Source organism: Triturus cristatus, chromosome 11 (genome assembly GCF_964204655.1).
Source record: "Triturus cristatus chromosome 11, aTriCri1.1, whole genome shotgun sequence".
Classification (NCBI taxonomy): Eukaryota; Metazoa; Chordata; class Amphibia; order Caudata; family Salamandridae; genus Triturus; species Triturus cristatus.
This window is the reverse complement of record NC_140594.1, coordinates 403307186-403331764: the sequence shown is the minus strand read 5'-3', so window position 1 is coordinate 403331764 and position 24579 is coordinate 403307186. Positions and strand designations below refer to the sequence as shown.

The following is a 24579-nucleotide window of genomic DNA, read 5'->3' as shown; positions in this document are numbered from 1 at the left end:
GCGGGAAGGTAGTGTAGTGCGATTGATACGCGCATTTTGATTTGGTAAGACTCTGTACTTCAGACAGGGTTTCTTTTTGGTTTATTTGATTGTTGAAGAGCCCCCCCCCCCCCTTTTTTCTCCCCTCTTTTTTCTGTAGAGCGGGGCCTCATCTTTACCCGAGGAAGGTTCCAGGGAGGGGAGGTTTGAGCCTTGACCATGCAGGGTAAGCGGAATATTAGAGCCATTTTGGGCATACCATTATGCCTGTAGGTCTCATTTCTAAAAGCACAAAGTATGATAATTGATTTATTTTTCTGTAGGTGATGATTGCATCCTGTAAATGAAGGTTTCGCATCAAGCGAGGTTGTATGGTTCTTCTTATTACAGTGTCTTGATATAAGAAGTTTTTTGGTTAATGTGCAGTAGCTGCGATTTGGTCCTGAAGAAAGCCTGGATCATTTCCATTTGGGCTGAAACATGTTGACCATGAAGTAGGAGTCATGGTGTTTTCTGCTATGAGTCAGTAGCGGAGACCCTGGTTAACTCCTTTTGTTTTTACTAGGTGTGAGGAAAGAGATATTGCCAAAACACTTTACGTCTTTTCACATAACCTTTTTAAATCTCACTGCACTGCATCACATAGTTTTTTTCACAGTTTTTTCTATGTTTCTTCAACACGCTGTGGCATCAATTGCTTGCCTTGGTTGGGAATGGCATTCACGAAGAGCGTATGAGCTCGCCACAGAGGGAATCCTTATGATCTAGAGGTTACCCTCTTGGAAGTGGCAGATTACCACGTGATAATACTGACCTACAGAGCTTGACACTTTAGCTCTATCACAACGATATAATTTGATGGAAATCTTGCTCAGCTCGGTTTGCCAGGGACAAAAGAACAGTTATCCTTCTACCAGCATACACATCACTTATTGTGCTTCCTCTTAGACCCCCAGTCCCTTTTTTGTAGTTGCACTATTACTTTATATGTCTAGTGAGACATTACTTTATTTATGTACCGGGGACTCTCATCCCGACAACGGCGAATGATTCAGGCATGTTAATCTATGAAAGATACCCTAATACTGGATAACAGTATTTCGGCAGCAGGAAACCGATAAGAGAAGCAGACGAGGAACAACCACTGGTAAATGCAGGAAAATATGCTACAGCCAATAGAAGCGGAGGAAAGGTAAGTGGCACGCTCAGGAACTAATGAGGAGCCAGGAGAGAGGAGGCGGAATACAAGTGCCTTTTAAGTTTATATTGAAAATAGATTACTCAAGCACGGCGCAAGCGATGTGCAGGCGAAACCTAAAAATGCAGCAGCACAGCTGGCTCCCAGTTTTACAGTTAAGACAAAGTATTCAATGCATACCGAAGAGTGGGGCAGGCAGAGCTGTACTGCTTTCACAATTCTTCCCTGGGTTCCACACCTTTCCCTTGCAAATTGCAGGTAGTAAGAAAAAATAACGGCCACAAAAAGGCTTAAATATACTAAGTAGTAACCCAGGATTCAATTTCTCTATCACCAATAGAGTAGAGCTGGCTAGCATAATCGCTCTCAAATGTAACCACAGCAGACTGGATGCAGACTGCTCTTATGATTAAACTATTATGCGCGATTCATTAGAGTAATAGTTTATAAAACAGTCAGGCTAGCCATTACTCAAGTCACTAAATTCAACAGGCGCACAGCATTTCAACTTCATACACCTCATCACCAACTCAAATCAACTTGATCCCATTCTGTTGAAATCCAAAGAACACTGTCTTTATGATTTAACAGCAATATGCTCTGCAGATTGCGCTCAAAGAAAAAAAAGATATGACACAGGTGGTGGGTTTTAATGCTTGTTTATTTTTATTTATTCCACCAGCAACAAGAACAAACCAGTGAAAATGGATTTAAGCTGGAAAACGTCAGCCTGCTACATGTCAGACCAATCTTCTGGGCTGCACACCACATCACACCTGCTGCCAGACATCCCCCAAATCAGCATCGCTGCACGCTCGAACCAGTGAGGGAACAAGGTTGCATACACCCTTCCACTTTCCTTCAAACAAAATCAGTTCTCTTGACTTCAATTTATTTATTTTTTTAATTAAGAAAGAAAATGGTGGCTAGACTAGTATCTGTGTGCACGTTTATTTCCAACCTGGACCTGCATGGATAGAGGACTGAGCCTTGACACGAGCACCAACTCACTGTGCCAGCCAGTACTTTGATTCTTTCTAACCCCCACCCCCCGCTACTCCTCCCCCCCAAAAATGTGGGAGAAAATAACTAAGCATTTTCTGGGAGATTTTTTTGTTTTTAAAGTTGCGATATAAAAAGAATACAGTGACCCACAGCTTTTTAACACTGAAGTTAAGTGTGATGGCGATACAGTACATTAGCTACGATTTGGAGACAGCAGTCAGATATTTAGTATAAAAGCAGTTTTACAGCACAAATATACCGATATGGTCCACCCCCTCCAGTCCCCACTTTCGTTTTGAAGGATGGTTAAATCTTAGTAACGCATGAGGTTGTTCGATTAGGGGAGGAGCAGGAAGTGCAGTCCACCGAGATGATAGAAAGGGTTACACCAGGTCCCCTTGTGTTCAGAGAATGGCATATTTGAAGAGGGCCATAATTGCAGCACTAATTAGCCCAGAGATGGGAACAGTGACAAACCACGCCAGAAAGATGTTCCGGAAGAGACGCCAGTCAACAGCCTTCCGCGAGCGTAGCCAGCCGACCGAGACAACAGAACCGACCTGAAAGAAACAAGCAACATGTAGAAGCAGGCAAATCAAGCCAAGCCGACCGTGTTCACGCAAACACCATTTCAAGGAGCTACAACTCTGTGCCCTTAATAGAAATGCCAGCAAACAGGATCAAAATCTACACATGGCTACAAAAACAACCAAACAACACTGCAATGTATTCTCTGCAAACGGTTGAATTAAGCGTCCTCTATCGCGTTACAAAGCAGTCTCCCTCATACCTCAAAAATACACCATGAGACCGTATACTCATTTAGGACCTTGTTCTGACTACAGCAATGTTTTAGCCCCCTAAAAACAAATGAAACGATACTTACTTTACAATGTGTTGTGCTAATGGGAAGGCCAACGTTTGATGCAATCATGACTGTGAGCGCAGATGCCAATTCAATACTGAAGCCACTGTAAGAAAACAAAAAAAAAACACAAGGGTAAATTACTGAATTCCTTCCTGAACCGAAAAAAAGGGTAGTATGCCCCGATCTTGCAAGCAATGCGTGACATGCACGCACTGAGGAGTCACCCGTGCATACATGTATACTGTAAAGGCATTATTAGATAATAGTTCAGGTAAGGGGCACCGAGTAAATCAAGACATTTTATCCAACTTAAAACTGCTCTGGATTGCAGAAAACTATAGCCTTAAAGTAAAATGGCATTCGGAGAGTAAGACGAGGACACTTGAAGAGCATCAAAAAGCACATCCATTGCTGTGCGTCTTGCAGTAGCGCACATGACTGCAAGCATTGTGACAATTCGGATTAATTAGTTACAACGCAAATTACTAGTCTAGTACGGTAGTAGGTTTCACTCAGACTGTACAAGATCAGTCGCAATCTCATCTACGGGTTTGAACTCCGGCCACAGCATAAATCTTGGGACTCCATTTCACTTAAGGCTTTGTTTTCGAATCTAAAATAGGAGGTCAAAATCCATTAACAAATCATCCTTATTAGGTTCGCAGTTTGTCATAGTATTGATTTGTTTTGGCTACCAAAAACTTTCAGAGACCATAGAGCTTTAGCTCGCAAGAGTACAGGGACAATCCGTATATTAGACTAGAGAAAACTGGCCACTTATGCTGTAATGACGACTGCATCCACTAAGAGGCTGTACAGTCGCCATTACGATCAGGCACTCTTCCGCCATAATAAACGTTTCTAGCCCTCTAGAAGGCAAGATGCCATGTGACAAGTACGCAGGAACATGACCAAGCTAAATAGTTTTCTAGGGTTAGATTTACAGAGGAATGCTCTGTCAAAACTACACAAAGCCGAGATTTCTGGCATGAAGAAGAATCTTCCTTTTAAATAGGCCAACGCTATGCTTCGGCTCTATATCCTTTCCAGGTAGTACCAGCCACAATTGGGAGTTTCTGCTCCCAGTATGTGTGCAGGGCTCATCACATTGCGAGACTGCATATTGTTCCAAAAGCAGCTTCTGCCCAAGTTGTGCACTGGGCTTGTGACTGTGCCAACTCGTTTTCTTGAATACTGCCATCACTGAATCATCCTTCAGTGGCTGTGCATAGAAAAGGTTTAGTATCCACATCCAGAATGCATTTCTTTCCGTCTATGAATTGGTGGTTATGAGATCTAGGGTGGAGCACGCTTTTCTAACTTCACTAGGAAGAAATAGTATATTCCTTGGCTCTTAAGAAATGATCTGCCACCTGCTTTGCGGAGTTAAGCTTTCTGTACCAGCCAATGTTGGAAACAGTCTTGTAAGCGTACAACTGTGTGGAGACCGCCAGAACCTAACCTGTAACCATTATTTACAGTAGCTAGCACATATTAGCATGGTCACACAACACAAAGCCAGAAGATTGCCACCCAAGGCAGTATGAAAAAGGGGAGGCAGTGTTTAGGTCATTGACAAACTGCAGTGTGGCATTCGCCAGAGTAGCCAAAGGGTTATCAATCACCTCCGGTAGGTAGTCCTTTAGTGAACAGAAAGGACTAGACTGCAGCTAGCATGGCCGACTGATGTTTTTTCAATTAGATTTAGAACAAAGCCAATGAATGACATGGATCCCTCATGTGTGTATGTTCAGCTGAATTTCTGATCGGATTAAGGCAGACTGGTTTGATACTTTCACATAAGACTTCAGTTCCTTTGACCTCCATGTCAATGTAGATTTAGAGGGAGCACCAAAAAGGATTAACAGGAGACTATCTAGAATCTCTTGCAGTACATTTGAGCTGAGGTTGAGCCACAAGAATGGCCTCCAAGAAATCGCGCAAGCTGCAGTTCAACAGGAATCATGGTTTTGAAGTGCAGTGCTACCAAACAAGGTTTCCCAGCGCTGAACAGGAGGTAGGTGGCTTGGCCAGAAACATGCAAGAATTGGAAGAGCCACGTTTTTTTTAAATGTTTGCAGAAGGCGGTCAAAGCTTGACAGCTTCTCGGCAGGTCGGACAGCACGTTACAGAGCTAGGGGCCCAAGACAACGAGCTAATGGCTGAACTGATCAGCTTTAACATTGTGGCATCAATTCAGGATTTCAATGGAGTATGCGCTTTACTTTGAGAGTTTGGGAACAGCCCAGAAATCTGAGAAAGCATGGTCCTAGTGCTCAAAAACTGAGGCGATAACTGCTTAGGGACGTTTATAGCCGTTCAGGTGGCTTTACCCTTCGAATCCATTCACCTTTTTCTTGTCCAATACTAGCAGAGGTTTTCAAGAGACTGAACTGTTTCCTAGATCAATAGCTTCCCTAGTCTTACCGACAAAGAATCTAGATCTAAAGGACAGAACCTCTTCCCACACCATTTTATAGTCATTGACGAATGCTTCCAAGAATTGTAGGACGCCTGTAACAAGGGGTCAGGGAGACAAACTATCTCAAAGAGGAGAAGTCAAGGCCGGAGGTCAATAGTTCAGGTGTTCAGAATGGGGTCCCAAAAGATTAATCTCATTCACAAAAAATATTGCAGAGAAGAGAGGTTCCAAGGAGTACTTCATACAGTAATACGGTGAAAACATTAAAGTGCAGAGCATACGAGGTAAAGGAGGCAAATCTTTCCTAGTTGGGTTAGAATTTTTAAACTGGCGAGAAAATACGTGCCCAGTTAAGCATTTTCCTTCATAAAATTAACGAGATCCATTACGTGTACCAACAAAACACACTTTGAGGAACTAAACAAAATCATGACGGTGATAGCCATTCCTGGATGTACACATGGGCAATGACCAGTACTCGTGTGCATCCCAGAGAATGTGGGTGCAGCTGAGACTTGCTGAAGAGTGTGGTAATGGTTATTCCGGGGAGGTAGGTAGGGGTGCTGAAGTGGTGTGATCAGTTTGCATGCAGAAATGCTGTACCAGTTGTGTGAGAAAAAGGATACTTTTCGTCTGCTTATGCTGTGCCATATCTTTGTTTGAGCACTAGTCAACATGCAAAACCCAAACCTCAAAACCATTTGCCGTTTTACAAAAATATTAACACAAATCAAGAGGTAGAGTTTAGAAGGGCTTTAAGTACCTTCCAATACAAAGAACAATTAAAGCTACAAGAAAAAGTTTCGAATTGAATTCCACTACAAACCCTTCAGAAAAATGAGCTTCTAAATGAGTTTACACTGAAAGGAGTTGGAAAAAGCAAAGCAAGGAGTTATGTGAAAGAAGCCGTTCGAATTAAGTCTTTGCTCTTACCTAGAAGGTGTGATCGGCGTTAGATCTTTGCCCATGGTCTGAATCACTCTCCTGCCCCAAACCCACAGTCCGATGCAAATGCCTATGCCTCCGTACAGTAGCAGCCAGATCGGAGTATGCGCTTTGGTAGCAACGTCACCCGTTTGATAGACCAGCCACAAGGCAACAAGGGGTCCAATGGCATTACTGGAAGGAAAACATTCACATGTTAGAAACAGCAATCGCACAGAAACCTTAAACACCTAACTCACCCTCATCACTGCTAAAAACACTAGAAGTTTCTGGGAGTAAAGGAACTCAAGTTAAACTGCTTTATAATACTGTGACTGCAAACCTAGAGAGACAAATACAGTGGTGTGTACCCCAGACATGATGACAGCTTGTCGTCAACTAGTTTCACAACTAACTCCTATGGAGCTAATGCTTTAGGAGTCAGTTCCAAAATCTAAATCCAGACTATGCATACAACTAGGTCGAAGGGAATTAAATATACATTTTAAATGTACATTTAAAAATCTACATCGATTGGCCAAACTGTTCGTCCTTTTGGACAGAACGAGGGTGACCTAAAGCTATCTGGTCACCGGAACACCACTAAAGCATTTCTGGACTTTGCTTTTACATATCAGTGTTATCAGGTGTTCGATTACACAATTGTCATTCTAGAATACCATAGGTCACAAGTGGCACCAATAAGTGTAAGCATACTACCGTAAAGTTAAGCCTGTCCATGAAGGAACCACCCAGGAACCACCCACCACAAAAAAAAAAAAATCCTTGCTTAAACTACCAATCTCCAATAACCAGTCTTTAATAAAAATATATATATTTTAAACTAAATAAAAAAGTGTGGCGTTAGAAGTACCATTGCTGCAAGGATATTTTCCTCCAACTAAACTGCGCCTACGGTAAAGGGTAAAACTAGCTTGGGGCAGGCACTAATCGTTATGGGCTTGAAACTTAACTGCATAGCTCTTTCGGGCACACCACTAAGCCTAGCTAGGAAGGCAGGTAGAACAATGGATTGCAGGTTTGTTCCAGCACGCAGGAGTAGTGGGAAGCCACAATCACAAGGGGCATTATACTAGACCGAAGCCCTTTACAGTGGCTTCTACAAACCGTTTCGAGCTGTTTTCGTGCAGAACAAACAGGCATTGTCTTTGTGGGTGGCAGTTAGAAACAACGGGCCACTGGATGTCAAAGCAACAAGGGCAGCTGTGTTTCCCCATTTAGAACACACCAGCGCACAATGGAGACCAACTCGATTTCCATCCTACACATTCCTAGGCTGTGCTCCAATCACTGCTCAATCTCACCTCCCCTCCCAGACGGTTTTCAAATACAACGCGATAGGCTTATTTAAGCACAACTAAAAGCAGAGCGCTAAGTCACCAACTGGTAGAAATCCACTGACCTGACATCATTGCCACCATGGGCGAAGGAGCCAAAGCAGGCAGTGAGGATCTGCAGGAACTGGAAGAGCATGTTAATTTCTGGCTTGTCCTGATCGTGCCATTCCTCCAGAGAGTGGGTGCTGCCTTTCGGATCTTCAGGCTCCAGCTCCACCTTGCTCTCGTCTACCTCAGCCACCTCTGGGAGAGGGTCTGCCACTGCATTGCAGTAGCTGGTATAGCTGTCCATCCGCGTGCGCTTCTTGTTCTCTGCTCCAGTCCAGGTGAGCTTCTCTAGCTCGTCCCCCTTTGGTTCATTCTCCTTCGGGCGGAAGGAATCCAGAGGCATGCCGCATATGGCCATGGTGTAGGACGTGTAGCTGTTGTTGCGCCTCAAGGGTTTGTCAGCATTGTCCCCCATGCAGTCGCCCACCTTCGCAAGATGGAGCTTGTGCAGCAGGTCCTTGTACAGGCCAGAATCCTTGTGCACTGTATGGTACTGATACTGCCCGCTGGAGTTAATCTGGTTACTGACCGTTTGATTGAACTGTACATGGTTCCCACTCGGCAATTGTACACGACCTAGAAAAAGAAGAGGGCAAACCAGTTAGTGGCAGGCTACAAGCTGGGTAAAGTGAAAGGCGTTAGAAGCATGGAAGATGGACTGCATGATGTAAATAAAGGATGAGAATACATTCCATAACAAAAACGGTAGACCCATCGGAGCTGCCGTAAAAACGACGGTCCCCTTCACCATACAATCATTTGTGAGCTTTTCTTGAGGACGGCAGAAGTGTAAGGGGCAAGCTGGCCTGCCAATAAAAAAAAAAAAAAACTAACGCCACTCCCTCAAAGCAGGGATTTCAGGCGGCGACAGAAAACTCAACTGCCATGGATAATGAGACGCAATTGACACATTTAGACATACAAACAGGGATTTGCTAGAAACCGAATCGTCATCTGTCCAGTTTGGGGTGTGCAGCCAGTTGGCCAAACTCACCACTGTCGATGTTGGTTTCCTTGAGCTCTTGGCTGGGGGATTTCTCCCTCTCAGGCACGTCGTCCGAGTCTCCCAGGTTGAAAGAAACGGTCCTCTCCTCTGCGGCAGCTCTGGGGATTACAGGCGTGTCCCCACACTCCACGGAGCCCTTGTTCTCAATGCAGATGCCATTACAAAGGGGAATCTTCACCTCTTCAGGGTCCGATTTGCGCAAGGAAGAGTGCCGCTCTCTGGACTTGATGGTCATGAGTGGGCTTTCCGAAGGACTAGACTTGTGCCCTGTTGAGAAAAAAGACACTGGAGTAGGAGTTCCCAACAATGGCATTTCATAGGCTTGGGTCAAATACCATAAACCCCCATGCACAGTATTCCATAGCTTTTCTGAACTGCGTTTTTTGAAATGGGTTCCTTCAGTTTCAAAACAAAAAACTCTGGCAATCGAGAATTAGTCCCCACAAAGCTAGTTGAAGGCCTTTCAGATTATACAGTGAAAGACCGCAACATCAGCAAATATTACACAGCGTCCTTACATTACCGAAAATGTGTCGCTACTTCGCATCTTTACAGCGTTTCCTCTGACCGCTGAGAACAGTGCAGCAGAGCGCCTCAAGCTTAAGGGCTGCCATCACGCTCAGCTGGTAGAACGTTCAAGAGTTTCTAGGAGCAGCACTGCATGGTGTAACCAACTAGGTTACAATAGTGTTGAACTAAGGGTCCAGTTAAATACTTAGTATTTCACGCTTTCAGTGATCTAACAGTACTGTTGTTGTGCAACAGGTACATAAGCCATGACCTTCTAAAGTTTCCCATCTGAGTCACACATTTCTACCATCCTTGGGGACCTAAACTGTATTTTGAAGCTATAAATTATCAGCCACAACAAACCTTGTGTATGCTAAGAGTGGTTACTAGGGTACTTTCCGCAACCCCCACCCTTGAGTGACAAGTGCTGCCACCTGCACCATCAGCAGTGCGATTCAATCTCAACTTTAGGCTATCCTGGGAAGCGCATGAAAGGTTAACCCACGCAACGCCGCAGGGTTAGATTCTTCCAGTGTCCTGAAGGGGGCTCGTGCAGCACACTATAATCCTCCAAGGCCGTCCGTAATATGAGCCAGACATGGTATGCCCAGAATATAGCAACAGCTAGGTATGACTAATGAGACAAGCCAGCCATGGTGAACTTGGATTAAAGGAAGGCAAATTAACTGCAGTGCCAAGCCTCGAGCCCCAGTCACTTCAAACTCTACACAAACTTCAAAAAGAGTAGATTCAGACGCCTCAGGTGAGAGGGAGCTTGCCATGTACATTGTCTACTAAATACAAAAAAAAGCGCAAGTTTGCGATTCAATTTAACAAATACGATGTACAAATACAGCATTTTCTCTCAGGAAGGCTTAAAATGTGTTTTGTAACACAATTACCGTCTAATCAAAACCAGAATACTCCCCATAAACATTGTTCCAATAGAAATGGAATGGTATTACTTACGCTCAATTTTCCTTCTCATCCGTGGACAAACGACGAACCAAACAATAAGCGCGCAGATCACAGCACATCCCATGGCAACCAGGATAACACCCCACAGTGGAACCTTGTCGAAGCCGAGCACTGCGGAATAAAAGCACCATTAGACTCCAAAAATTCCCAGCAACACGTTTTTATTAGTAAAACATTACTTTTAATGGTTCTAGCTGACATTCTACGGGCATCATCGCGCATTCCTGGAAAAAATGCGCTAAGCAGAGTTGAACAGTCCTTAAATCAGGAGACGGCCGCATATCTGGACCTGTCAAATACTCAGTCAAGAAACTAATCCTAAAAAAAAAAAAAGAAAGAAAAAATATCTGGCTGACATGGGGATTGATGGATTTTAAGGTCCGCATAACTGGAGGTTTATCGTGATAGCAAGGATCGAGAAATACTAACCCTCTGCTACCTCCACCTCCCCTATACAGGCACCACCGTCTCCCCATTTACTTTGAGAATGAATTGAACACTGTTAGACATCCATCAACTGTTTCCAGTGAGCAAGTGCAGAAATTGGCAAACTCCGCATCCACTGTGAAGGAGACCACCATGCAACTGAGCCAAATTTCGGGGGTGGTGGGAGGCCCCAAGAGAAAATTTCGGGGGGGGGGGGGGGGGGGGGGCAATTCTTCAAGCCATAGGCAGAGAGGAGCTGCAGGGGCTCTAAGAAGGGGTGGAAGAACAACAAAGCCTCATTTTCAAGTAAAGGGTCTTTTAAAGACCTGTGAAGTACTAGGGTGCGGCTGTGTGCGCCAGGGATGAGACGACGGTGGTCGGTGAGGGGGGGGGGGGGGGGCATTGGGGGGCGGGGGCTTAAGCCCTTTCAGCCCAATATTTGTTGCGCGCCCGACAAAAAAAAAAAAAAAAAAAAAATTATGTGTGTTTTTTTAACCTCAAAAACGACGGTTGGCTAATCCGCTTAAAAGAGCATGCAATAAACCCGCGTGGCTTTACGCTGCGCTTACATCTGTACAAGCAGTACTGCAGAACCAAGCTGCAGCATTTAGCGCGATAGTTCGCCATGTCCTTGGCGGAGTGACAGTGCATTTCACATTCACAATTGCCTAGATTCTGAAAAGCGGTTTCAACCCAGCCATCTTATGGGAAGACGAATGGCGAAGTAACTGCAAGTTATGGGAATTACTTTTGGCCTTCAATTTATTTATAGAACTTTTTCCGAGGACACTAATCTAATCAAGGAAGAAAGCAGCTACTGTATCGAGCCCCCAAGCCAGCAGCAGTGCGAGGTCTCAAGAAAACTATATAGAGAGGGCGCCTGCATTATCGGTCTGTGCGCCACACCCCGCACTTGAGCTTCAGTCGTGCAGTGCACAGATAAGGGTGCAGCCGGTCACGTGACCACTCCGGCATCGCTCTTCCGAGCACTTTTCACAGAGCCAAGTACTGACAAACATAAGCCCATCAGTTTAAGGATGCAAAAACAAGTATTTAGTAAACAAGTCTGGGATAGCTTCACAAATATGTTTGTGCCCACTTTCAATAAGGAGAGTGGCGTGCAGCCATACGAACTTCACCCCCCCTTTTTTTTAGGGGGGGGAACGAAGCACATGAAGGCCGGACTAGAGTGTCAAGACATTCCAACCCCGTTAATAATAACATTCCAACCCCGTTAATAATAATCAATACCAAACAGAAAATGCTTCTCGAAAAGTAACCCCACCTGTATGAAAGGCAAATTAACTTTGGATTACCAGATCACAGCAACTGCAGACTTCTGTAGGGAGAGCATGCTCAAGAGCCAAGTAAACCCATTTTAATAATTACTTAGTACAAAACAGACGCTGCTGCTCCTTATTTGCCAGCCATATATTTATTAGCTTCAAGGATACATCCTAGGAATCTGAATGAAACATGAGCACAAGCTCTCCTTTACAAACACCAAATGTTGTACTCTACTGCACCGCAACTAAGTGAGCCCCGCTAAAGCACCTCCAGTCAGAAGTGGGCTATGCAAATTAATAAACGCACTAGTTGTAGCCAATATCAAAGTCAGAGCTCCAGTTAAATCAGGTTTTCGTTAATGGCTGCGCAAAAGGCCACCGACTGGCGTGGTCAGTAAGGGACAAAGCAAAGAGATACAACTTTACAGCTATAAAATGCAAGTGAACAAATAAGCCCAGTCAAGTGTAAAGTGCTTGCTGACTGGCCAGCAAGCAAACCTCACTTGCAACACGCCAAGTACAGTTGAGAAAATATTCCCCCCCCCCCCCCCCCCCCCAAAAAAAAAACAGGCTGCCAATACATTAACCATGCATAAGTCCAACCGCAAGCAACATTTGTATACTTCATGTCAAGCCACCCCTGCCTGCCACAACCCCCTAAATATGCTAGGACCTGGAACAAAGAAGGGAGCCTGGCTGGGTTTAAAAATGTAAAAGTACTTTTAGAGACTGGTCACGAGAAACCAAAGCAGTCGGGAATAAAGTCAATCCCGTTAGGAGATGGAGGTTATGTGCAGCCATGATCAAGCCATAAGGTGGCAGCCCTGAACAGGTGACAGCTTCTCCATCTCCCTTAATCAGTTATAAAAAATATAGATATATATATGTATATATATATATAAAAAACACACAGTTGGCCAACATGCAGCCCTCCTACTTTCCAAGGGAAGACCACAGGCTACCATCAAGTTTGTTCTAAAGAGAATAAAAACGCATGCCATGCCCGTGAGTATAGAATACAGACTTACTGCCATACGCTCAGTTGAGCACACTACACCTACTGCCACCAACACCAAAATGAGAAACAAGAAAGGTTCTCGCCAATAGCAATCCCTACACCATTTACCCCTTAAAGTATAAGTCACCTGCTCTTTTGCCGACTGCCATTAACTCCAGTCGGCCCCCCTACCTCAAACACTACTGTTGGCATTGTACGCGTACCCAAAGCACACCTAAAAATACGTAAAATGTGTAATGAGGGAAAAGCATGCGGCGCTTGTGGATTGGGAAGCATATCAAACTAGCAGATTTAACCAGCCTCTTGCTTTCACGAGATTAGCCTAGATGCTACACCATCAACACGGGTGCTCGTGCCAAGCTAATCCCCTTTTGTACTTACATGGTGCACCAGTATACATGATGGAAAAGAGGTTGATGCCAATAGTGCAGGCATAGAAGACTGGTAATGCTCGCAGTCCATTGGGAACAGGATCAGCCTACAAAACAAAAGAACAGCATTTCTATTAAAAAAAAACAAAATCCAAAGACCAGTTCACTGTAGAAGGAGATAACATTTTAAATTCCTTAACAAAACTAAATCAAGATTCATTATTTCTCTTTGGTGAGAGACACTGCTCGAAAATGTTCATTGGTGAAATACGTTAAGGAAAGTGTTACCCTGTAAGCTTCTGTTTATGACATATAGTTTTGTAGATTTACATGCTGTGCATAATCCGGCCATCTAGTTTTAGGCCTGGATGTGTGCAATTTGTTCTTCTTCAAAGGTAGAGCGATTTCTCCTCTGCATGATAATGTGCATGGGCATTGACTACATTAAGACTCTTCCGATACACCAGGTGAGGATGGATTATGAAACGAAGTGATAAGTAGAGAGATGGCCATGCATAAGAGGAAAAAGATCGAGAATAGTGCAACGGGCAGAGGCTACAGGGGAGGGCGCATGTGAATCTACAGCACTAAATTCCACAAATAGACGCTTAACATTAGCAAGTAACATTTTCGTGTAGTGGCACGTGTGGTTGTAAATACACATGCTGTGTATAGGCTGGAAAGCAGTGCTCACCAAAAGCAGTGGCTAGCCTGTGGGTGTTGCAGTCATTTTGAAAAATGTAAGAACTGCTTGACCATCATTGGCTTATTAGCATGCTAGAACATCCACACAGTAATGTTTTGTGAAAGTGCGGTGTAGATCAGGTAGCTGCTTTGCATACATCAGCTACTGGAATGTACCACAAGATGGCCATAGAGACTGCTTTCTTTAAGTGGTTTGCACTAGGAGTGGGTTTGAACCCTTTTGGCTTTAGCATAGCATGTCTGAATGCATTTAACTATCCATCTGCCAATGCCTGATTTGTGCATTGACTTTCCCCCAAACCTCAAAGGGAAGGATGAGTTGTTGGGTCTTTCTAAAAGTCCTAGTCCTATCAATGTAGTACATAAGGGCTTGTTATACATTCAAAGTATGGATGCACAGGACAACCCTGTCCCTATGTATTTGGAAATAGATTCTTCCGGAGTTCATGCTTGAAGCTCACTGACTTGCCTGCATGAGGCAAAGTAATTTGAAAGGTCGCCTTCCACGATAGGAATTGAAAGGGGGGGGGGGGGGGGGGAGAGATAGAGGCAGTAAGAAGGGGCTCAAATGAAGGGCCCAGGAGTCATGCAGGATTCCAAGTGGGTGTTGGTGGAACCCGGGGAGGAATCACTTGAGCCCTTCAATGAAGGCTTTAATCACTGGTATTTTGATGAGATGTATTGTTTATTTTGAAGATAGGCAGCTACAAGCAAGCGTATGGAGGTAAAGGCTAGCCCAGAAATTTTTAAGTTAAGCAAGTAAACAAATGTTCTGTATTGTAGCTTTGAAAGGGTCATTTTGTTCTGGGTGATAGTAGCAGACAAAACTTTTGCATTTGGCCACATAGCAGGCACCGGTGGTAGGTGTGAGGGCTTCCTTGAGCATGCTCATGCACTCAGGTGGAAGATTAAGGTACAAAAGTTCTAAGACCTCAAGAGCCAGAATGCAAGAATGAGGGACCTGGAATCTGGGTGACAGATTTCTCCATGGTTCTGGGTGAGACGACCCAGGCTATTCGGGAGCCACTCGAGCGGTACCAGAGAGGTCAAGCAGAGTTGTGAACCATGGCTGGCGAGTCATGTGAGCGCTACCAAGATGAGCTTAGGGATTCTTGCTGAAGCCTCCGAACCACTAATGTGAGAGGAGGAATAGTGTAGGCAAATATCCCTGACAAATTCATCTAAAGTGCATTGCCGCTCGACTGGAAATTTGGAGGCAAAGTTTGGGTATTTTGGTGTTATCTGCGGATGCAATCATATCTATTTGAGAGAACCCGCATTTGTGCAAGTAACAGTGGAGGACTTACGTGTGGTGTGGAATTCCCACTCTTCGACTTACTGCCGTCAGCAAAATTGTTGTCTATCCCCTGAAGGTATTCCTCTAACAAATGAATGCTGTAAGGGAGAGACAAATGGTCTGAGATAACAGACCACTGTAGAGCGCCCCCCCCTCATTGTTTCTGATGGTAGTACATGGCTGTCATATTGCACGTCTGGAAATGGACAACCATACCCATCACGTGACGCAGAAAGGCTTTCAAAGCTAGATGAACAGCTAGAAGATCCAGGTGGTTGATGTGGAGACCCTGGTATCTGGTCTCCCCCAGACCCTGCACAGTTAGATCCTTTAAGTGTGCTCCTCACCCCAGTGAGCAAGGCGCCAGTTGTAACGATGGCCTGAAGAACAGGGTTGAGGAAAGCCGCCCCGTAACAAGTTGTTGGTGCTCACCACTGCAGAGAGTGCTGCGGTCGATCAACATTATCATTGAATGACTCTCTGCCCGAGACCACTGTTGCGCTAAACATTCCTGATGCATGTGAAGCCTTGCATGCGGTACTACGGCTATGCAGGAGGTGGTCATGACCAAGAGACGAATGACCGTCCCGACAGTTGTTGATTTGGTTGGAACGCGGGAATTAGTGCTTGAAAAGTCTGGATAATCGCTGAATTGGGATAGGCTAAGCCCACCTCTGTTCAGAATAGCCCAAATGTAAGGCTGATGTGTACAGGTTAGATTTGGTGGCATGAATGGTAAGCCTCAAGCGATGAAGTAGATCTATTGTGGCTTGTGTATGGTTTTGGCACTGCTGATGGGTGGCAGGTTTGAGGAGCCTGCTGCCCAGTAGGGGAAAATATGAAAGCCCCGTCTGCAGAGATAGGAGGATACCACCGCAAGGCATTTGGTGAATACCCTAGGTGCAGTAAGGACCCCAAAGGGAAGGACTTTGAACGGGTATTGCCTTTCGCTGATGGCAAATACGAGATAATGCAGATGAGCCGTATGAATTGGAATGTGGAAGTAGGCATCCTTTAGGTGTATTTGCAGCCATTGAGTTGCCTTGCTGGAGAAGCAGAATAATATCCTGAAGGATTACCATGTGAAAGTGCTCTAACAGTATTTGTTTAGGGGCATGCGGTCCAGGATGGGTCTGCGGGACCAGTCTTTTTTGGGCATAAGTTTAGGGAGTATACTCCTGTACCATGCTGATGGTTCCATTGTGTCTTTGCGGAGGGTGTTGGCTCCTCTTTGAGTAGAGTGATGTTCTGCTAAGGCATGTTCAGCAGATTTTGCTCAACTTCTGACTTGAAGCTAGATATATGTGCCATGAATGTCTGAAGGAGAATACTAGAATTTAGCCCCCTAGCCGTGATGTTAGAGTCAAAGGCATAGCGAATGAAAGTACTGAAAATGAGCTTGGCCTCCAACACCATCTTGACCACGTGTTTATGCTCCTCAGGGAGGTATAGGAGAATCTCCATTTCATCCCAGTAGGCACGGTCATATCTTGAAAGGAGGCCCACGGAATTTGCACTATGGCAATGGCAGGCTGATTACACAGATACTTTTTCTCTGCAGCATCTATGGGTTTGTTCTGTTTTGCGGTGGGCATCTCCGCGAGTTTGCTCAGTTACAGGCAATGGTGATGACTAAGGAATCGAGTGGAAGCAGACGTCAGATGTACAATGAGTCAGATGGGAGATATATACATATATATATATTCACTGAAAAAACCATAGGTTTCACACATGTTATAGTTAGCTGGACATTTTACTGATAAAAAAACAATGAAATTCCCCCGTTATAGTTACTGTAGGCAACTATAACTCACGCGACCGTAATCCTCTGCTGATGCTAATACTGTATTTAGACACTTATTTGCCCAGGTCTTCTTCCATTAAATTTTAGCTATACATATATTACAAATATTTTTTTTTCATAAAGACACATGTCATCAGCAGAGGATTACGGTCGCGTGAGTTATAGTTGCCTACAGTAACTATAACGGGGAATTTCATTGGTTTTTTATCAGTAAAATGTCCAGCCAACTATAACATGTGTGAAACCTATGGTTTTTTCAGTGAATTTGCAAGGTTTTTTAAATGCTAATTCCTAACTATAACGTGTGTGAAACCTATGGTTTTTTCAGTGAATTTGTACGGTTTTTTAAATGCTAAGTTACTTTACGCCATTTGTGGCGTGCGCGCCCACTTAACGCAGTTCGTTCGTTCTGTTTTGCTGTAATAAGCCATGCACAAATGGTGACCTTCGGGCACCATTTGCACACGGGGTGGGGAGAATGTGGGTATTTTTTTTTTTTATTATTATTTATTACCGTACGCGTACGGTAAGCGTAATCGGCGAAATTTTCGAAAAAATTAAAATTGCCTTTTTTCACTTGGGGGGATCGTTGGGGACTCCCTCGACATGGCTAGGAGCTTGGGAGCTGTCTAAACAGCCCCTTTACATGTTTTTGCACTTTGTTTTTCAACCCCCTGTCAGAGTGCGAGAGAGAAAATGGCGGCCGCCGCTTCCTGGTTTCGACCGATTCGAATGTTTACTAAGATCTAACGGCCAATCAGAATCGCGCTCGTCACCGTACGCGTACGGTAAGCGCACCGTAAGCTGGCTCAGATATATATATTGATTTAAAGGCTATTTTCTCAGAATCTACTGAACAGATTTACACCAAACCTACAAAAGGCACTTCCTTGACCTGAGGACTACCTCTCTGCCAAATTTCATTTAATTCTGTTCAGCCGTTTGGGCTGTAGCTCTGTCTAAAGGTCCTATGGAAAAATGCATGGGAAAAACGCGTTTTGGGACCCCCCTTTTATCTCAGCCACCGCTTGACGAATCCCCCCCCCCCGAGACTTTCAGGGTAGGAGCGGAGCGTAGCGCCCCACCTATTTTGAAAATTTTGCGAGGATTCGTCAACCGGCGCAAAAGTTATTCAAAATAGAATGTTGAGGATTTCCTATGGAAACGTGGTCCTAACTATAACTACCTACTGGCGACTGCCAGTAGGATATATATATATATATATTACCTACTGGCGGTCGCCAGTAGGTAGTTATAGTTAGGACCACGTTTCCATAGGAAAACCTCAACATTCTATTTTGAATAACTTTGGCGCCGGTCGACGAATCCTCGCGAATTTCTCAAAATAGGTGGGGCGCTACGCTCCGCTCCTACCCTGAAAGTCTCGGGGGGATCCGTCAAGCGGGGGCTGAGATAAAAAGGGGGTCCCAAAACGCGTTTTTCCCATGCATTTTTCCATAGGACCTTTAGAACGAGCTACAGCCCGAACGGCTGAACAGAATTACTCAAAATTTGGCAGAGAGGTAGTCCCTAGGTCAAGGAAGTGCCTTTTGTAGGTTTGGTGTAAATCTGTTCAGTAGATTCTGAGAAAATAGCCTTTAAATCAATATATATATATCTGAGCCCGCTTACGGTATGCTTACGGTACGCTTACGGTACGCTTACGGTAAGCGTACGGTGGCGTGCGCGAGCGCGATTCTGATTGGATCTTAGTAAACATTCGAATCGGCCGAAACCAGGAAGCGGCGGCCGCCATTTTGTGTTTTTCACTCTGAAAAAAAAGAGTGAAAACAAGGAAAGGGGGCAATGAGGAGAGTTACAGACCCCCTAACATTTGTAAGGGGGTCAAAGAAGGACAGAAAAGTACAAAAAAAACATTTATTGATTTTAAAAAAAATCACGGGGTACGCGTACGGTAAGCGTACGGTAGAAAAAAAAAAAAATGAAAATCAGATTTAAGTGTTTAGATATTAGGGGGCTCTAAAAAGAGCCGTTGTGTTTATGAAATGATTTTTTAGTGGTACCTACAAGTAAGTACCGATGCAGAGTCTAAGGTTCAAGAGGAAGACTCTGTTCCCTTCATCATTGAAGTGCACACCATCTCCTCTATAAATGTCTTGCATGTCATAACGCAAGTTGTTGTGGTAAATGGCACCCATACCATAGTCACGGAGGAAAGCAGAAACAGATTTGTTGACGTGCTTTCTTGCTTTGTCATCGCACCGCGTGCCCACCGTGCGTGCACGGCACTAACTGCGTAAAGTGGGCGCACGGTGCGCGAAGCGCACGGTGCGCGAAGCGCACCGCGTGCTCACTGTGCGCGCACGGTGCGCGAAGCGCACCGTGCGCGCACGGAACGAACTGCGTTAAGTGGGCGCGCACGCCACGAATGGCGTAAAGTAACTTAGCATTTAAAAAACCGTACAAATTCACTGAAAAAACCATAGGTTTCACACACGTTATAGTTAGGAATTAGCATTTAAAAAACCTTGCAAATTCACTGAAAAAACCATAGGTTTCACACATGTTATAGTTAGCGGAAATTTTACTGATAAAAAACCAATGAAATTCCCCCGTTATAGTTAGTGCAGGCAACTATAACTCACGCGACCGCAATCTTCTGCTGATGACATATGTGTCTTTATGAAAAAAAAATATTTGTAATATATGTATAGCTAAAAATGTATGGAAGAAGACATGGGCAAATAAGTGTCTAAATACAGTATTAGCATCAGCAGAGGATTGCGGTCGCGTGAGTTATAGTTGCCTGCACTAACTATAACGGGGGAATTTCATTGGTTTTTTATCAGTAAAATTTCCGCTAACTATAACATGTGTGAAACCTATGGTTTTTTCAGTGAATATATATATATATATATATATATATATATATATATATATATATATATATATATATATATATATATATATATATATATATATATATATATTTATATTTTATCGACTTTTGGTGTTTTAGTCCTAGCTCTGGTGGGGTCTTTAAAAATGTCAGGTGTGTGACACCATACCCATGAGCATTGAGAGACTGGGTGGACCGGTGAGTTAAGGAAAGGATTTTTTGAAAAGGAACTCCGCTAAGGGCTCCCTGTAAAGCTCTACTTTATGGAAAGAGGCAGCTCTACTGATCAAGAAGGATCTAATCGGTAGGAAGGGGGGGGGGGGGGGGGGGGGGGGGAGGAGATAGTCAGGGTAAAGGTTGAATCTGTGTACCCAGGTGGGTCCTGTGGAGGAGTACCAAATTATCCACCCCAACCATGCCAACAACCCATTGTCAGAATTTGGAGACCCGAGGTATAACATCAAGGGTGTCCCCTGTAGAAGGAGGTGAGGATGGTGAAGGTGGAAGAGGTAAGGGGCTAGTACCCTTATCTGCCATCCAGCGCAGAGTTGCAGGAACTGGAGCATAGAAAGCTTCCTAGACGGACAGCTGGCATTTAGAGAGTGAAGCAGCAAGTCCTGAAAGGAGGGCATACGGCCCATGAGGGTGGATGGCGAGCTATTTTTTGCCTTGAATCAAGATGTTCCTGTAGCTTATGGAGGATGTAATGAACTAGTGTCTGACTTGGAGGTGGGCGAGGAAGTCTTCGGTTCCAAAATTGTATTTTGTTTCAGCGCAGATAGCACACTCCGGGCAGAGGCAGATTAAGCGGATGCAGAGGTCGACTGTGCCACTGTGGTCGGAGCCAAAGCGCTCAGTCTGGTCTTTTTTGGTGCCAAGTCAGAGCTTCGAAGTAATTGCTTAGTGCCAACCAAGGCCTGAAAACAGCAGCAGTCCGAAGTCCTGTCTTTAATGTTCCAGAGGGGATTCATGCCGTTGGGTATGGGGAGGCGGCAATATTCAGACTGCTGAGTAGGTGGGAAGCCATCGATCTCCAGGTCAGAGCTCCCTTTAAGGGAGAGTCTTAGTTTGCAGCAGGTGGCTATGTGTGTTCCCCCTAGACGTTACCAGGACTGAAAATGTCTGGTGTATATACTGAGTCGCCAGGTGCAATAGTCGAGTCTTTTTGGAGCAGGAGCAGCAGGCGGCTCAGTTTGTTCCTGTGACAAATTACAGACATGATGATTGGTCTGAGGTTATTTTGCGTGGCAGCAAGGAGAATAGCGAAAAGGCATCTGTTCCGTTGCCGTCGAGGCATGATGGTGAGACAACGTAGATGGGAGAAGGTCTGGTGAGGTGCAGCAGGGGTTGCGGTAGATATGAAAACGGGGCAATGTAAGTTTTCAAATGACAATCGAGAGGAAAGAGCAATGTGAGTGAAGTACAATGCTGATGGATGATAGGTACCATGTTAACCGGACAAAAATCCCTCCTCCTCCTAAAAAAACTGCGGTGTTGAACCAGAGAACACATTTGAACCAGACAGTGGAAAGAAAATTAACAAAGTAGGAGTCTATGTCCATGTGCATTAGCAGCAACAGGGTCAATACTTTGTGACTCGAAAGACTTCTTCGAAGAGAAACAACTTGCACACATCCGGACCAAACACTAAATGCCAGGAGTATGCACAGCATATGTAGCTACAGACAAACATGCCTCATACAGAGGATTTCTTTATGGAAATTAAAGCCCATTTAATTTCCATCTTTCCAGCATTTACTTGCACTGCACAAGATATTCACTGGGATCTACCAGTCAAGAAGGTTTTCAAAAAGGAGTTCGACAACCCTCTGTAGAGTAGTGATGGAGCAGGTAAAACAAAACGTTGTATACCTCCTCTATTTTGCATGAGAAAAAGGTCTTAACCATATTAAGCATTAACTCGTACTAACTAGTGTGGAGTGGAACGACTAATCAACATTTGCCCCTTGATAAACACGAGATACAAATGGGACTAAAATGCAAATTGCATGGCAAACAATTAAAATTATTAACTATGGTACGCGAATTAACTTTAGAATGTGGTGAAATAGAAAACTGCATGTTTCATGTTGCTTTGGTGATGGTTTGTGCTTCCAGTGCTGCAAAATGGGGAGTATTATTGCTTTAAATGTTGCTACAAGCTAGGAAAATACTAATATATACTAGGATTAAACATTCGAATCTTCATTTTTATATTTTAATTATTGTTATGTCTGTTTTTGCTTAAGTTGGTATTCGGGCCTGCTAGGCCGCGGTACTCAATATGGAGCTCAGAGGGTGCCGCCGTCATGTGAGCGAGAGGTCTACTGCGCAGAATCGGATGGCTCTGGAGATCTCCAAGTGACCCCAACCCCAAACCAGAGTGTTCCTTGTCAAGGATAGGAGCATGGAGGACTGCCAAAAGATGAAGTGTGAACTACCAAGGGGACAATGAGGGACCTGTACGAGAAGGCTTGCTTATTGTTACTTCGGAACTTTCTCCTGTGACCCGCATTAAAGGATATACAGTTCTCTGCCATGCCGGGTCTCATGGGAAAACCTGCGAACATGAGAAAACTCCAAGAACGTACCAATTTAATTAGCCAATCAGAACACTGAATACCGTAAAAATGGTTGCACATTGATCTAAAGTAAGAGGAAAAGGGTATAAAGACCCTTGTCCGCGCAAGGGGGGTGGTTCGTTGGGATGATAGTCTGTGGCGTTGGGTCTACGTTGAGCCGATCAAGATTTCCATGGTTTACCTTGGGTTCTTTAAATTCCTTGAATAATCCTCTGTGTGATCCGAGGGTCGCCGATTTCGGTAAATATAATGCAATGCGAAATCTATGCTTATGTTCTAAAGATTTGATGTCTTTTTGAAATAAATCAAATTATGTTATATTCTGTAGCACCTAAACGCTAATGCAGAGCAAACTAATATTAGATAAACAAAATTTGGATTAATGAGAAATGAGGTTGTGATTCTTTAACGGAGTACTGGAATTTAGACAAATGTTTCCTAGGCTTTAAATTGTGTTTTAGCTGGTTCTAAATCACCATCAACCAGTCCAACTAATTGGTCATAGACCAAGTGGTGGATTTCCTTGATGTCAAAGTCAGGATACTATAGGTGCATATATATATATATATATATATATATATATATATATATATATATATATATATATATATATAAAGACATTTACTCCCGTCAGGTAACTTAGGTACACTACATGTCCAGCACTTTTTCTCCTGTGTACAGATTAGAGTGAGACGTATGAGTGTTGGTGTTATGGGCCCCACCAATGAATGAATGTATGAGTGAGTTAGTGTGATGACGAGTGACAGGGAAAATACGTAAATCTGCCATTTCCACTGGAGCAGTAGCAACATGCTTTGCTTCAACGTTAATCTGCAGTGTAAAACATAGCAGTCTTGGCTAGTTCTTTGAATCAGGCACATTGGTTGGAATGTTGCTAGTCTGTTATCCAAAGAGCGTATCACACAAAATGGGTCCTGATGCTTTAGTACTGTAGCCACATGTCCAGTATGGTGCCCTTTGCATAGGTGTCTGCAACAAAGTAGGCAAGCGCTGAACTAACATTGGGGGGGGGTTAAAGCTTTATGCCACCACAGTGTGCACACTTATGCAGCGGAGGTCTAACTTGCATTAAGTGCAGTGCTCATTTAAACAAACAGATATGTGGACTACAGCGAGGTATTAAAACTGATCTAGTCAGCGTTTTATTACAAAATGCAGACCATTCAAGCAGCCCAGGAAAACGCATGGTTCACACGTCAAGCAGCCTGTTCAGGGACGGTACACCATTTTAACACCCATGTCAGAAGGAGTTATTACGAAATCGCTTCGAGCCAATTCACCCAATCGCCCAGATTGGTACAGAAACTAGTGAGCTGTAAATACCCCTTTACAGCAAACCGGGACAGCTCTTGACCGAAGGTAGAAAAAAGCATGTGATCAAAGTAGCGTAGCCCAGCTGCAACCAATGATCACAGAAAAATGGTCTTGCACAGGTAGAATTATGAGACAATATAGGCTATTCTTAGAGACTTTCCATTAACAACCAGACCACCATTGGCAGACTGTCTTTTTTTTCTTCCCAGTCACGAAGCCTCTACTTAGTTGCTTTGTATCGCAATCATTCTGCTGCATACATATCCGTCCCATATGAAATTGCTCTTCAGCAAAATGTCTAGTTTTACAAAACGGCATAGAACTCCCACTATTTCGAGCAGTGAAGCCGTAGGTCTTTGGCCCTACACTTATCAGCCATCTCACCACAGCAGTTGGGGCTGTGCTCCTATGCTAAAGTAGTTGTGTTTTTCCATTCTGTAATCAAAGAAATGTATAGGCCATACATACAATGGAGGAAATGGACCAGCTTATTAGAGGTCTGCATTAAAAATCCAATCTGCACTGCTCATCCAGTGAACAAAGAGTGCATATGCAGGTTTATGTCTGAAGCCCTATTTAGCAGAAATGGTTCATTATTT

General features: G+C 44.1%; 1 protein-coding gene across 4 annotated transcripts in view; it reads right to left on the bottom strand.

Moving 5' to 3' along the window:
• Nucleotides 1-1820: 1820 nt before the first annotated feature.
• SLC20A1 (solute carrier family 20 member 1) overlaps nucleotides 1821-24579 on the bottom strand; it is a 37832-nt gene continuing 15073 nt past the window's right edge. For all 4 annotated transcript variants that reach the window (XM_085635793.1, XM_085635796.1, XM_085635794.1 and 1 more), the window contains exons 5-11: nucleotides 13408-13504; nucleotides 10288-10407; nucleotides 8797-9075; nucleotides 7820-8378; nucleotides 6406-6591; nucleotides 3069-3153; nucleotides 1821-2742 (exon numbers count right to left, since the gene is read on the bottom strand). In XM_085635793.1, coding sequence (XP_085491919.1) covers nucleotides 2587-2742; nucleotides 3069-3153; nucleotides 6406-6591; nucleotides 7820-8378; nucleotides 8797-9075; nucleotides 10288-10407; nucleotides 13408-13504 — 1482 coding nt within the window. In that variant the 3' untranslated portion in view covers nucleotides 1821-2586. The remainder of the gene's footprint in view (nucleotides 2743-3068; nucleotides 3154-6405; nucleotides 6592-7819; nucleotides 8379-8796; nucleotides 9076-10287; nucleotides 10408-13407; nucleotides 13505-24579) is intronic.